The 14,873-nt window shown below is 39.1% G+C and overlaps 1 protein-coding gene across 1 annotated transcript in view; it reads left to right on the top strand.

Moving 5' to 3' along the window:
* Window positions 1-7,755, top strand: part of LOC138722050 (succinate--hydroxymethylglutarate CoA-transferase-like) — a 342,380-nt gene extending 334,625 nt beyond the window's left edge. Inside the window, exon 14 of the mRNA XM_069859772.1 lies at window positions 7,097-7,755. Within this exon, the coding sequence (XP_069715873.1) occupies window positions 7,097-7,260 (164 nt within the window). The 3' untranslated portion in view covers window positions 7,261-7,755. The remainder of the gene's footprint in view (window positions 1-7,096) is intronic.
* The last annotated feature ends 7,118 nt before the right edge of the window (window positions 7,756-14,873 follow it).

Below are 14,873 nucleotides of genomic sequence, written 5' to 3'. Positions count from 1 at the left end.
TATGGTTCTTCAAAATTGCCACCTCTGGGTATTCTTACTAGTCATCTTCCTTCCTGTCTTTGAATCTTCTCTTAAAGTCTTTGGGGGTTTGGGGAGGGAGCAGGACAACATAAGTCTGTGCAAAAAGTTAGGCCAAGTTTCTAGTTTTGTGAGGTGATACACGTGGGAAGCAGCAGACACCACCTTACTAAAACTTTCTTAAAGCTTTTTGATGCCAAAAGTCCTTTCGCAAAATTGCGTTATTCAAATAGCGCAATTATGTGGGATTACTCTCAAATATGCAACCAGAGTGACTGATAAATGATTTCCTTTACTCCAGCAGTCATGCAAGATTAATTAGGTACGGTTAGCATGGTGACACTTTGGAAGTGTAAAACATTATATGAATGTTGAGTGGTATTTACACTGATTATATCCAGGATGTCGGTTGATAGGAAATACATAAAATGTTTTTTTAATGCATTTCTCTATATGCAGCTCCAGGTAAGGAAGTACTTTTATAAATGTACTTGGCAAAGGATTTTAGGAATTAGGTAATGGATGCTTTGAATGCCTAAGTGTGGGTTTAAAAGTGGCCTGATTTTTAGACAACCATCTATGGCTATCACACATAAACTATGTTTACGCTCTGCTTGTCAACTCGCTGCCCTCACAATGCCTCAGTATTTATAGTCTTGACTCTTGTGATATTGGAGAGTCCTCATAGCTCTCCCATGGCAGTCAACATTGATCAAATGAGAAAAAGGTGAACAGGTGATATTTCTAGTATTGATATTATTTACTGCCCTACTGATTTTACTGTTTACTAATTCAATTTATTGATTTATTTATATCTGTATTTGTATGGCACCTAGAACAAAGTTTATTTTTTTATTACCATTTGAAAAAGTTTGTCCATCTTCTCTGCTCTCAGTTAGTCATTCCTACTCATCCTGCCAAAGATTTCCACCCTCTCAGTTGTGGTGGATGCCAAGTGAACACCGTGTGGCTGTGCTCTAAGTGGGGGTGGAAGTGGAAGCTGCAGTGCGGGAAGGAGGAGAAAGTCTTTGAGTATTATCTCCTTAATTACTTTTTTTTTACAGATCTCTTATGAGATGTTCTCGTACATTACTAGCTCTAATGTAATGCAAAAGGAAAGGGTTTTTTTCAGTGATTAAGGATATTCCTAAAAAGCGCCCCAACCTCCCAAACCTTCAGATCGGTGGTAACAAATAGAAAAATGTAAGAGTTCACCAGTTAAGATAGAACAGGTTATTCATTCTGGAGATTTCCTTGAAGCCTGTCTGCACTACTCATATTAGCCGAACTTCTAATGAGCTTTTTTGTCTGTGTGTATTTTTCTACTTTGTGTTTCATCAAGGGGAAGAAGCCTGGTATAAAGGCTGTGTAGTTTAGCTGAGCTGGGCTGTACTGTGTACTTAGGCACCCCATCTTCCCAGCTCTGAATAACAGATTGACGGAAGTCCTGCCTGGGACCAAAGGGGAGAGCTCAGGCACTCAAAATGAAGTCCCTCTGGTCTACTCCTGGTAACATATCCCTGCACACATCACTTCTAATGCATGAATATCCATGGCAGCTATGAAGCCCCTCTTGCTGACTTATTCTCTATTGCTTTTGCTGTCTTAAAAGTCACTACTTGTTTCCGGCTGATCCTCCTTTAGGTTAGTTTCATAATCAGCTGATTGCATGCTCCAAACATTTGAGCTGTATCATATAAGGGATCAGGGTGCAAATGTATTGGCTTTGGGCCATCAATGTTGACTGTTGGTGATATTTCATTGGAATTGCAAAACTATTATGTAGCAACACCATGTTGCTGGAAGAGGCACAAATGTTTGGTTTGTTTTCATGTGATTCCCACATACATATAAAGAGCACTGTGAGCTGGAGTGGAACTAACTAAGGAGTGATGTTGGGTTTTGCATTGCTCTTTTTTTGCAAATGTAGATGATATGTTGTGAGCAGAATGTATGCACATACATTAGCTGAAATTTACCATTTCTTTTCCTTGTCCCACTTGGATAATAACAAATAATCATGACTTTTCCCTGAGCTTGGCTGTCATTGGGTCTGATTCCCTCTACGTAGTTTGAGACTTAGATTGCTTCAATATGCTCCAACCTGTGCTGTAGAAAAGTGTTATCCAGTGACTGCTGCACAGTGCTGCAGGACTGCTATATGTCAGGACAAGGCAAAAATTATTACCTTTATCCACTCTTACATACTTTACTTGGCACCTTTCATGTAATTCAAATTCAACTTTAGTTTCTGCTCCTTATAGAGTAAAACTGATTTGCTTCTGCAGCCCCAAATCTCAGCAATGCCCAGTGACATGTGCAAGGACTACAACATCCTTCAACAGTTTAGGGTGAATGTTCAAAGGCATTTCATTCTCACAGGGCTCTTCTTGTGGACCTGTTTCAGTGGTTTTATCTCATTTTTGTCTTTTGGTTTAATATGTTCAGTATGTCTTAATCTAATAGGTCAGTTAGATACTTAGGAATAATATATTAGATAGGCACCAAAGAAATGGTATTTAAAACAACGATGTTGAGTTCAAGTACCAGGGAAGTCTTCCAGATATCTTGGTACAGTCATTGTGGTGGCAACTGCTACAAATTTTGATTTATTGTTGCACTGTTAACTCTTGTACATTATGTGGTGTCCACAGCCTGTATTTTAGCGATGTGCCAAAGTCAAAATGATAATAATAATAAAAGAAGATTAGCCTAGAATTTAAATGTGGTGAAAGAGCCCTTTTGTTTACTGGCAACGATAATTAAAGCAAAAAGAGAAACAAGTTCCTTTTAATTTAACAAGCCAAAGGCAAACCAGAACTACCACCCATTCCTTCCTTGCTTTTTTTCAGGTGACAATATGTTTCCCTTTGACTTCATGGCTGAATTGAGTATAGTGTCCTGTTTACAGCCAGGACGCACAGGTGACTGCTGTCTTAACTCCTCCAACCAGTAACCCTGCTTCTACCCCAGCAAAAGCCTGATTTCATCTGCAAGGCTCACTGTAACTCACCCACATGCAAATGCTTCTGACCTTAATTAAAGCAGTTCACCTCTCTCTGCCTCAAGGGATGGTTTCCTCATAAGGCAGTTGTGTTTAATTAGCATTTGCATTGCATTCTGCTGGTAGCTCTCTGGGAGCGTTGTTCAGTAGGAGCGTGGGATTGCTGAAGCCTGACTGGCAAGCTTTGCACCCTCCTAATTGACACAGAAGCCAAGTAGAAGTTACACAAGGAAAGAACAGAGAATTGTTAATGAAGGATCATTAGCAAGTAGCTCCTTTGAATGAATGTAGATAACTTTATAACTTTATCAAAGTGAAAACTAGCATGATGAATTATGCATCAAACAATAAAAGCTGAAGGAAGACACTGGTTTTATAATTGCTGTGCAAGTTTCTAGCATGCTTTAGTTTGTAAGATTAATTTTTTTGGGAAGTGTGAAGCATTCTATGCCTGTTGTTTGCTTAATGTCAGTTTTGTTTTTCTCTCATTAGAGGTTTTGTTCTGTGTCTTTTGATATCACCACGAAGACTCTCAGGGTTTGAGATACACAATTTTTATGCTACCAAAAATTTGCACAAACGAATGGAAAGTGTGTGGCTACTAAGGTAGTTTCTTTAATGGTTTGCTGATTTCTTGGTATAGAGTTCTCAGATACATCTGAAATAAGATTGCTTTATATCTATATATTTTTATATTTTTAATAGAAATTGCCTAATAGTTTTGTGGCTATGTTGAATTTCTAGACTAACAAATCTCTAAGGGGCATTTTTGCTCTGAAGTTATCTTCAGAAGGATTTCAGTTGGCACAGACAGATCATTCCTGTGGCTTGCACTACTGCCAGTTCAACCCTCAGTACGTCCTAGGAAGAGGAATTAATACAATTATTGCCTCATGATGTCACCTGTCCCTTAAAAATGTACTAATCTCTCACTTGAGATCTCCTCTGAAAATTGAACTGTGTTCAAAGTGAGTAGAATTAGAGGAATAAGTTACTAAAAAAGTTATCCCTGATGTGAGCTGTTTCTTAGCTTTCAAGAGTATCAGTGAGGGATAGGGACAGTGAGAGATTGTATAATCCATCAGCAAGCCCCAGGGATCAGATGTAGGATCAATTAGGCTAGAATATTTCTTGTTCCTAAAGATCTGAGTGATAAGAACTCTGCAGCCTCCTTGCATGGTGTGTTACAGCATTTTGCTACCTCTACCATTGTAATATTTTTTCTAATACCTAACTTCAGTTTCCTTTGTTGCAATTTAAGTCAATTATTTCTCATTCATCATGGACATGAAAAAGGATTTACTTCCTCCTTGTGGAAAAGGTTGCATGGATTTTGAAGGGGGTTGGGACTTTTTTTGTTGTTGTTTGTTGTTTTATTACATTTTTGGGAAGAGTTTTGAAGACATTTTTTCCTGGCCCTTCTGTTTAGGTCCACAATCCCACTTTGTTCAGACACTCATATTTTCCCTGATCATTTCAGTTGCTGTCCTGTAGAATTTCCTCAGGAGTTTCAGGTGACTATGCAGTGGGGGCCCCACACCAGACACTGTTCCATCTGTGACCTGCCACCTCTAATTAGAGCAAAAACATTATTTCATATGTCCTGCAGGCTTCTGTCTTGTTTGTACATCCTTGTATGACACTTGCCTTTTTTTGCAACAGCAAGAATTTGACTCATTTTCAATTTGTTATCTAGAATAACCCCTAGCTATTCCTACCTTGCTGTTTGTTCCTGCCCTGTATTTTTGTAATTAATTGTAGCTCTTTCCCTTTGATATTATTGAATTTCACCTTAGTTTGTCAAATCATTTCTCCAGCATAGCCAGTTATTGTGAAATCTGCTTCACAGTCAGTTTAAACTTGAAGTCCTCAGAAACCTGAGCAGGTTTGATCTGAGTTCCATCAGCCAACCCACTAAAAATACACTGATTAGTGCTTCAGCATAAACAGGTTGCTCTGGAGCTCACTTGAAGTGTTCTTCTGTTTTAGAAGATAGCTGGTAGCAATTCTCTGAATATGATTTCTCTCATTTTACGTGGTTTCAGATTTACCTAGACCATGTTTCTTCAGTGAGTTTATGGAAAATAGCAGAGAATTTTCTTTCTGGAAATTAAAATCTTGATCTGGCATCCCAGTGGTTGAAGGGTCATCTCACTTGACTTTAGATGTCTGGGTGGTCTTTGGAGGTCTGTATCTAAGGTATTTGTCTATGCTCTGTTTTATGGAGAAACTTAAGTAGTCACAGTTCTTCTGGCCAGGTTTATTCATTTCCCAGTGTCTTAGAAGAACTCCTCTGAAAGTCTGCCTTTTCATCTGCAATGACTGCAAAGGAAGTTGAAGAAACTAAACATCTATATCTAGGCTATTGGCATGTAAATTTAATGGCATGTGTCTCACCTCCAGCCCTTCTTCTGGTAGAAAGACAAAAGAGTTGGAGTGTACACTATTTGTTCTCAGTAGATACATGCTGGGTGTTTCTTATGTACTGAGCACTTTCAGTGTGAATGTTTGCTCCAGTGGAACTTGAAGTTAAATAATTTGGTCCATCATTTTCCAATTTAACCTTCTTTCCTTTTTAAACACAGGAACCATACCTGACCTCTTCCAGGAGCATATTCACCAGGAATATACCAAATCGGCTTGAAAAAACCCTGTTTTTCTAGGCATGTTTTATCTTATTTTGTCCCACTTGCAAGTGGATAACTTTACTGTATTAACAATTTGATCACAGTTGATGAAGACTGTTGAAAAGATGTTGTATTTTGGAATGCTACATAACCTTTGTCAGCATCTCTCCTTAAATAAGTAGTAACTCAAGTACTGAACTTCCCTATTCATGCCCTTTTAGGATGACTTCTTGCTGTGATTCATTTCTCTTGATGATTGACATCCTATTCCTTCAGAAGGAAGTCAAACACAGTTCTGCCTCTTAAGTCGCCTTATGTATTTATTTTCATTTCCAAGTAAAACTGGTTCTTTTGTCAAAAGTGAAGACATAACTACATATAACCTTTTCAGTGAATTATTTTTGATTATATGGTAAAGACCATAACGGTAAATAGTGGCATGCTTTTGCCAGTTATCCAAAGCAACAAAGGTTCTTGAATTTTGTAGTAAGTTTTCAACTGAAAATTTGGAAAATTTTTGTCCTCTATTTCTCTAAAAAGCACTTAGTCTTTCTTGTGCCTACACTGAGTTTATACCTCAGTTTTGATCCCAGAGTAAATCTGGGGCTCATTCTGTCTTCAGTAATGGTATAGCTGCTAGTCTGTAGTGAACAATACTGAATTCTCTGTTCAGTTCACTACAGAAGGCTGCTAAAAAGTGAGAACTGACTACCTGCTATGGACATAAATTCATCTCTTTGCCAGCTTCCGTAAGTGATTTCCACCTTTGTAATTATTCTTGCCAGAGTAAATAAACCATTGTTGATTATCTTATTCAGCTGCTACCTGCATTTTTGATAGAAAGCATAAAACTATCTAGAAATATCTTTGCTGTGCATGATGTCGGTTCTACATCACTGCAGGATAATAGAGCATGCAGCAGAGGTACTTGAACTGTTGCTGACTGGAGATGGTGCTTTCCATCGCCTGGTGCACTGTTCTGACATCAGTAACAGTGTGTTAACATGACATTTCATTGTGTTCTTACAGTTGTGCTGCCTCCTGTTGTAGACAGTGTGGAGATTTCTGCACCACATCCCATTGTATGTGCTAGGCATTGTTTGGGTGTTATCATTCAGCTAGCACAGCATGGTAGACCTATTATTTAGTATGACTCAGAGCACCACAATACATATACCACTGGGCACAAGGCTAGGGCTTCTGTAACGCTGGATGAATATTCAGAAATTCGCCATTTGGGTGAACTACTTAAAACTGGCTTATTGTTATATTATCCTCAGCTGAATTTTTTTTTAGTCTAGAACTCCAGAACATAACATTTCTGTAATAAGGACTGTGATAACACTGCCATGAAAATGACATACTTCCCTTTAACACAGACACTTAAATATAAATATAGGAAGTGAATTTTGAAAATAATTTCCCTCCTGTCTATTTTTTTTTACAGGACCAGCTGTCAGATACAGTGAATTTGCTGTGTCACATCCCAAACCACCTCCACTTGTTGGACAGCATACAGTGGAGATACTGAAGGGCATACTGGGGTATAAGGATGATGCCATAGAGGAACTGCTCCGTACTGGTGTTGTGGCTCAGCATGAGGTCAGATAAGGAACATTAGCTACATTCCTTCATTCTGAGTTCACGTTACTTTGTCCTCTCTTTGCTCCCTTCAGCTCCCCTAATGGGACTTAAATAGAAGACATAATTTAATTCTTAATTTTCTTCCATGTGTGTTTGTATGATTTTAACACTGGTGTATCAAATAAACAATCTCATACTGTCTGAGTGGAAGATTTTCTTGGGTGGGGGAAGTGTTGTGTTAACTGTAATTGTACAGTCCTATGTGGCTACTCATTTTTGGTACTTCATATGAGAAATGGAGTTCTTATTATAATTACAGTAATTGCCTAAATGTTTGTCCGCATAAGGACATCATGTTAGTGAGAAGAAGCAGAACCTCAAAACCCTGTATACTAGACTCTCCACTTGCAGAAGGCTGTCCTGTACAATTATTTTAGTAGAAAATCCATTATGTACAAACTGATGGTTGATTTTGAACAGAATCATCAGTCATGAACTCTCTGTTCATCTCTATTTTGAATAACTATTGCTAAACTCACCTATGTTCTCTGGTGTTCCTAGTTACCAGTATGTCTTTATATTACATAGCATGATCATGACTATCCTAGTATGTTAGCAGAAATTAGTTGAAATTGGCACAGTTCTTTGATTATGAAACAAGCCTATTCAAAGACTGGTTGAGAGACAAACTATGATTGAATAATCTTTTGTAATTTTATTCAGAAAGGCCCAAGGTACTGTTAATTAAACATTGATCCACGCAAAATCATGTGCTGAATGTCAAATACTAGAATTTGCCAGACATCTTGATCTATTTCTGTAGGTAGTTACTAATCCTTTTACCTGACTTCAGATGCCATCCCAAGCACCCTTCACTATGGAGAAAACACAGGTTGAAATCTGTGCAAAACTTCTGACTCAGTCCCACCTCCCTGATTTAAGCACATTGAGAGTTGACAAACCTTCCTCAAATTTAGTACTACTGTATCCTGCAGTAGGGTTGCTCTTAAGAGTGGGGCATCATGCACTGCGAGAAGGTGGAAGAATTTGATCCATGACAAATAGTAAGGGAGAAATTAAAGAAGACCCATTTCTTCTCTACAAACCAATTTGGCAGTACTTCACTCACGGAATAAATGCCATGCTCCTCTGTTGCAGTATATAATAATTTACAGCTAAAGTAAACTCAGTGTATGAGAAGAATCTAATCTTTGTGTGTGCACCCTCGGAGTGAGGCAAAGCCTTTCTGTTCCTAGAACTAAATAAAACTAACTCACATTGACACTCAACACGTAAAGTCTGTATTTCTCCCAAAGTATGGGAAACAGGCCTGGCATTGTAACTAGATTGTCACTTTGTTTCCACTCTAGCAAACAACATCCTCTGTATTACATTTGAACTTCACAACTCTGCATTACATTCTGGGGAAAGAAAAGAGGTTATTACATAATCAAATTGCAGTGGAACCCTACTGTGGTTGTTCATTTTTGAAGCCCAGTATGTTTTGTTTCATTTGTTTGCTTGTTTTCTCTGTGGTTTTGTGTTCTTTTTTTTTCTTTTTTTTTCTTTTTTTTTGTTTTTCAGATCTTCTCTTTTTTTTTTTTTCCTCTTGCACTGCATTCCTGGCACCAAAGTCCATACTCTGTCCATGTGCTAAAGACATCATGGGATCCTGGAGGAGTGACTTCTTAAATAAATACTGAAATAAGTCTGAATTGAGAATAGGGACACCATAGGGGAAGAGTTGAAACTGGATTGGAAGAGGTTTTGATATAGTCCACCTTCCTTTTAATCTAAAGGGAACATCCCTTTTTTAATGAGAAAAGCAGCAATTTGAATTCAGCTTCCCATAAAATGGATAATTTGATATTGAACTGAACTTTGTTTACTAATGAAAACTCTTTAGCACAGTCAGATAACACTCACAGATAAATTTGCTGCATTTACATTGTTAAGGACTCTTTTCTTCCCATTTCTAGGAATCATATACATAAGGGGTAGTAAAATATTTTTAGTTTTGTTCAAGATTTTCTAAAAAATTCTTTTCTGTGCTTTTTCAAGCAATGGAAATAGCTAATCACCACATCCTTAGCTACAGTAAATTGGCAGAACTTTTTTGACGTTAACATAACAATACTGGTTTAAAACAGCTGAATATTAGTCTATTAACTCCATGTATTTTGTGCAGAGTTCACACACAAGCAGTGTTTCTCTCTTTTGTGTGTGTGTTTTCCTCTCTGCTATAATGACATTCAAAGGGATAGTCAGAGACATTATTCTGCCTCACTTCCAGTGCTTCTGCAGTAAGAGAAATCCAGATACTGTTTTGCCTTCTCACCGTTTAAGTCATACACTCACTCACAGACTGTTTCTTACTCTTGTTCAGGTCAGAAATAAATGGAAGTTATTAAAGGTGGGTGGCCTAAAAAGCCCTGTAGCTTCCGAAGTCTCATCATGAAATTTTGCCCTTTCACAAGGTTTGGTCCTTTGATTTTGGATGATTTGGAGGACAGATAAATGATTATCTTGGTAATATCTAAGCTCTTATAGTGTGCTTTTCCCTTAAAAATGAATAAATATGTGCAGAAAAAAAATCTTTAAGAAAAATACTCTTCCCAGGAATCTTCAGGAATATCTGTCTCTAGAGCTCAATTGATTTGACAATCTTATAATTTCAAAATGGTTTTCTCTTGTATTGCAAAACTGGAAATCAACAATCACATGGGATTCTGAACCTCATAAACTGAGATCCCTCCGATTTCAAGAAGGGATGTAGTTAAAAGTGACTACTCACAGCTGCCTCCAGCAAATAATGTTTTTTTCTCTGCTAAAATTGGGCAAGAATCTGCTGATGCTGCCATGATATGAGTGCGTGGCTTTAATTTGACTTGATTTACACATCATTATATTAAAAAGAGAGAGAGAGAGATAGGACACAGCTGTTGTCTAGTTCAAAACCGAGCCAGGATGCTATAACTACCATTGGAAAGGAAGATTTCCATTTTAACACCTGTTCTGACTTCATGGAGACCCTTTGGCTCCATTCTCTGCGTTGGGGGATCCCATTGTTCTTGTATTAACTTGACCATGAAAAACATTTCCTCAGCGACCCTCATGTAACTGTCTTCCTTTGCATGCAAGCTAGTAAACCTCTCCACCAGGCATAAATCACTCAGAAGACTGTAAAATTTGTGAAGTCAGGCTGGTTTTGCATAGCCTACAGATCTCATTGAGGAATATTTTAATGTATCAAAAGGAAAATCCAATCAAACAATAGGCAAATGGATAGGAATGGGTTTTTCTTGCTTGTGTGCAGATCTTGTTCCTGGTACCTCTTCCCTAGTATATTCTCACACAGTTGGAAGTCCTTGCCCAACTGTCTTGAATAGATGCCCTAGAACTGATGTTCGAAAGTACATCTTTTTTTTGATTAGTGGGCAGGAGGAACAAGTTACCCACTAGCAGAAGTCCATCAGCCTCAGAAGCTGCCCAGTCTATATGCAAAGGCCAGTGAAACCAAATTCATGCAAAGATTCATCTGTTGAAAGGGATCACTTAATTGTGCTGGAAGGTAAATGCTTTTTTTTTTCCAGGTTTATAAAATCAAAATCGAAAGGGAAAAAAGTTAAAACAAGGAGAGAAAGGGAAAATATCCCCATTCTTGACTTACATACGAAATATAAAGGTCCTCTTTTTTTAAGTGCATTGAAATAGAGGCTTTTGATTCCAATTGACATTAATCAGAGTTTTGGCCTTGCTTTTTCAAAGATTAATGCTCAGCCTGAAGGTGTCTAATGACAACGGGCTTAGGCTGAAGTAGCAGTCAGAAAAACTTTTGCAGTGAGTGCGTGTGCATGCTCAAAAACTGGGGAGAGTATTTTCATTATCATACAGCTCTGCCAGTCACAGAGCACTATAAATGCTCAGCCTGGTGGACCCAGACATAAAAGGCTGCTATAGGCATCTCTGTGAGTAAGATTTCTCTTAATATCTAAATGACAAGATGTAGTTATTCCTCCAACCTTCCTAATGTTATAGCACTGTATTAAAATGTATTTATTTCCTCAAAATGTATTAAAATGCATTTAATTGCCCAAAGACAGAGGAAAGATAAAATACTTTCAGAGTTCAGGAATGCTGGCACAGTGCTCACATTTCATGTCAGTGACATTAAACAGTGCCAGATACTGTACTTTTCTTAACTGCTTCTACATTGAGTTTAATGTGGCTTGCTGAACTGCTGAACGCTATTAGCTGGTGAAAAAAAATACCAACCAACGTCAGAGCAGTTCCTGCAGGATCAAGTAACCTGCCCTACACAGAGGACTGCATGATACTTCCCAGTGCGATAGAAGTATGAAGATAAACAGTGATACAGTCACCTTTTCAACACTGACAACCAATCAGTTCAATTACTGTATTTTTCTGTGACTGGAACTTGGATCAGATGTGTGAGAAAAATGCCTGGGATCACATGTGCCAAGGACCCATGGAACACTTGCAACAAGATCTCTTTTTTTGGCACAGACTGTGTGAAGGGGTGCCAAGCAAGGGTTGAGGTAGGGATAAGTTGTTGGTTTGTTTTGGGTTTTTTTTTCTGTTCTCCAGAGCTATAGATCAAAGTGAATTAGCAAGCACCAATTATCCCTCAGTCCCCAAGAAAATCTTAAAAATCATAGGGTAAAGGGTACACTAAACTGCCTGCCTTAAAAGGCTTTCTCGATGGTCTAATTTACAGTGTGCAGTCTTGCACTGCTTATTTACAAGGTGCTTTGGAAAGCAGGCTGAGGAGGAGCCCACTTTGCTGCAATTGTTTCTGTACTTCCGTTATTTCAGTATTTGTCTATCTAGTATCTATCCCAAACCGAGCATAAGAGCTTTAAAGTACAAGAAGGAATTTGAAGACATGTAACCTGGTAAAGGAATGCCTCTGTAGGTCTCATCTCTTGCAGATCCATTTTAGGAGAAGCTAAATAACTCTAGAAGTTGTGTATAAAAATGCGGAGTAGTGTGTGCCTTTCCCACTGAAACTCTCTTCTCCTAGAGGACTGAGCCTCTGAAATAAAGCAAATGGTGTGTCAGAAAATCTGGGAGGATTGAGCCTCTGAAATAAAGCAAATGGTGTGTCAGAAAAGTAACAGTTCTCTGATAATTTTTTTCATCTTTTCATCCAAACCCTTTCTCTCTCCCAAAGCCAAAAGTGAAGACTTTTAGTTGAAAGATGGAAACACTGATTCAGCGGTGCCACTGGAGCTTCCTGAAAATCACAGTCCAGGTATCTCATTCCCCCTTCATCTTCAGGTCCTGTGGCTGTAGGATTCCTGTGATGTATCACACAAATTTATCATGAGAGTATAATGTGCTGCTTAAGGGAAAATGCAATCTAGCCAAAGGAAAGCCAGATCATGAAGCAGTCACTCTACAAAACTATATATGAGTCATGGGGGCACCATTTATCTGAGTTCAAGTTTTTAGGAACAAAACCTGTTGCCTGTGCTCCTAGGCAGTGTTACCTGCTTGGTGTAGCATATCCACTCTACTATATTATCTGTGCTTTAATGGACATATTTGATGGAGAACAGCTTGAGATGAAGGACTGTAAGAGTTACCAGGATCAAAGAGACAACACTGCTTGAGGCTTACACTCAGTTATATCTATGTTGACAGAAAACTCCAGAGTCTGTGGTATGGTAAATAAGGCTGTTGCATTATCTGTAGCCCAAACCTCCAAGTACTTCTACAGAACAGTTCTGTTCTCTCATCCAGAAGCCTTAAATCATTGTCAGTTTTGTTTCCTTGGTAGGACTAAAAAGTATTTTCTCTCTTGTCATTGCATTTTCAGTTTAAATTATAATATGATCGAAAATTTAGATGTTTCTTAAATCAAATGCCCCATGAGGCTTTGTATGATATTTGTACTTGCATTAATAACCATAATATTAGCAATGTTAGTCATGACATCAGTAGAAGACTCATTTACTGAACTATGTTTGAAGAAAGGAGAAATCCTAACCTTTCCTATGAATAGGTTATTGTGTGGAATGTGGACTATTGCCAGCTTTAAATAATCAAATACCCAGAATCAGACCCTAAAATAATCAGGGCCAGTTAAAAAATTCAGAAGAGATTTCTAAAATAGTATGATAGAACAATATATCTGGACAAGATACACACTGTCCTGGGTGAAAAGCTGATTGGATGGCCAGGCCCAGAGAGTGGTGGCAAATGGAGTTAATTCCAACTGGAGGACAATCACAAGTGGTGTCCCCTAGGGCTCAGTGCTGGGTCCAGCCCTGTTCAGTGTCTTTATCAATGACCTGGATGAGGGGATCGAATGGACCCTAAGTAAGTTTGCAGATGACACTCAGCTGGGTGGAGGGTAGGGAGGCTCTGCAAACAAATCTGAACAGGCTGGACTGATGGGCTGAGACCAATGGCATGAGGTTTAACGAGGCCAAGTCCTGGGTCCTGCACTTGGGGCACAACAACCCCATGCAGTGCTACAGACTAGGAGAAGTCTGTCTAGAAAGCTGCCTGGAGGAGAGGGACCTGGGGGTGTTGGTTGACAGTGACTGAACATGAGCCAGCAGTGTGCCCAGGTGGCCAAGAAGGCCAATGGCATCTTGGCTTGGATCAGAAACGGCGTGACCAGCAGGTTCAGGGAGGTTATTCTCCCTCTGTACTCAGCACTGGTGAGACCGCTCCTCGACTCCTGTGTTCAGTTCTGGGCCCCTCACCACAAGAAGGATGTTGAGGCTCTGGAACGAGTCCAGAGAAGAGCAACAAAGCTGGTGAAGGGGCTGGAGAACAGGCCTTATGAGGAATGGCTGAGAGAGTTGGGGTTGTTTAGCCTTGAGAAGAGGAGGCTGAGGGGAGACCTCATTGCTCTCTCTAACTACCTGAAAGGACGTTGTAGAGAGGAGTGTGCTGGCCTCTTCTCCCAAGTGTCAGGGGACAGGATGAGAAGGAATGGCCTCAAGCTCCGCCAGGGGAGGTTTAGGCTGGACATTAGGAAAAAATTTTTCACGGAACAGGTCATTGGGCACTGGAACATGCTGCCCAGAGAGGTGGTTGAGTCACCTTCCCTGGAGGTGTTTAAAGGACGGGTGGATGAGGTGCTCAGGGGCATGGTTTAGTGTTTGATAGGAATGGTTGGACTTGATGATCCTAGAGGTCTTTTCCAACCTAGCGATTCTGTGATTACAGAAGGAAAAGAAGCAATAGCAAAACTTGTGATAAAGTTAATAGAACTAGCAACATATCTTCTACAAATATTTGTGGAACAAAATGCAGGTCTTTGCTGACTTTCCTGCAGTCCTGGAAGTTATCCAGCTTGGTCCTCTGGGCTTCAGGGAACTGATTTTTTAGGATTTTTTTTTTTAGGAAATTGTTGAAAGTGAATTCTGCTGATGATTTTGCCATTAGTATTTGTTAAGAACTTTGCTGGTGATAGTACTGTCTGGGCACTCAAGCAGCAGCTGAATGCTGAAATCAAATTGAAGTTACCTGATAAATTGAAATGGATCCATCTTCTTTCATGTTATGCAGCATGCAGTTGAATAGGTTGGATATAAACAATTGCAGTGTTATGAAAATAAGCATTATATAATAGAAAGCAGTCTGACTTGGAGTGATAGCGT

Source organism: Phaenicophaeus curvirostris, chromosome 6, assembly GCF_032191515.1.
Source record: "Phaenicophaeus curvirostris isolate KB17595 chromosome 6, BPBGC_Pcur_1.0, whole genome shotgun sequence".
In the NCBI taxonomy this organism is placed as follows: domain Eukaryota; kingdom Metazoa; phylum Chordata; class Aves; order Cuculiformes; family Cuculidae; genus Phaenicophaeus; species Phaenicophaeus curvirostris.
This window is presented reverse-complemented; position numbering and strand designations above follow the sequence as displayed.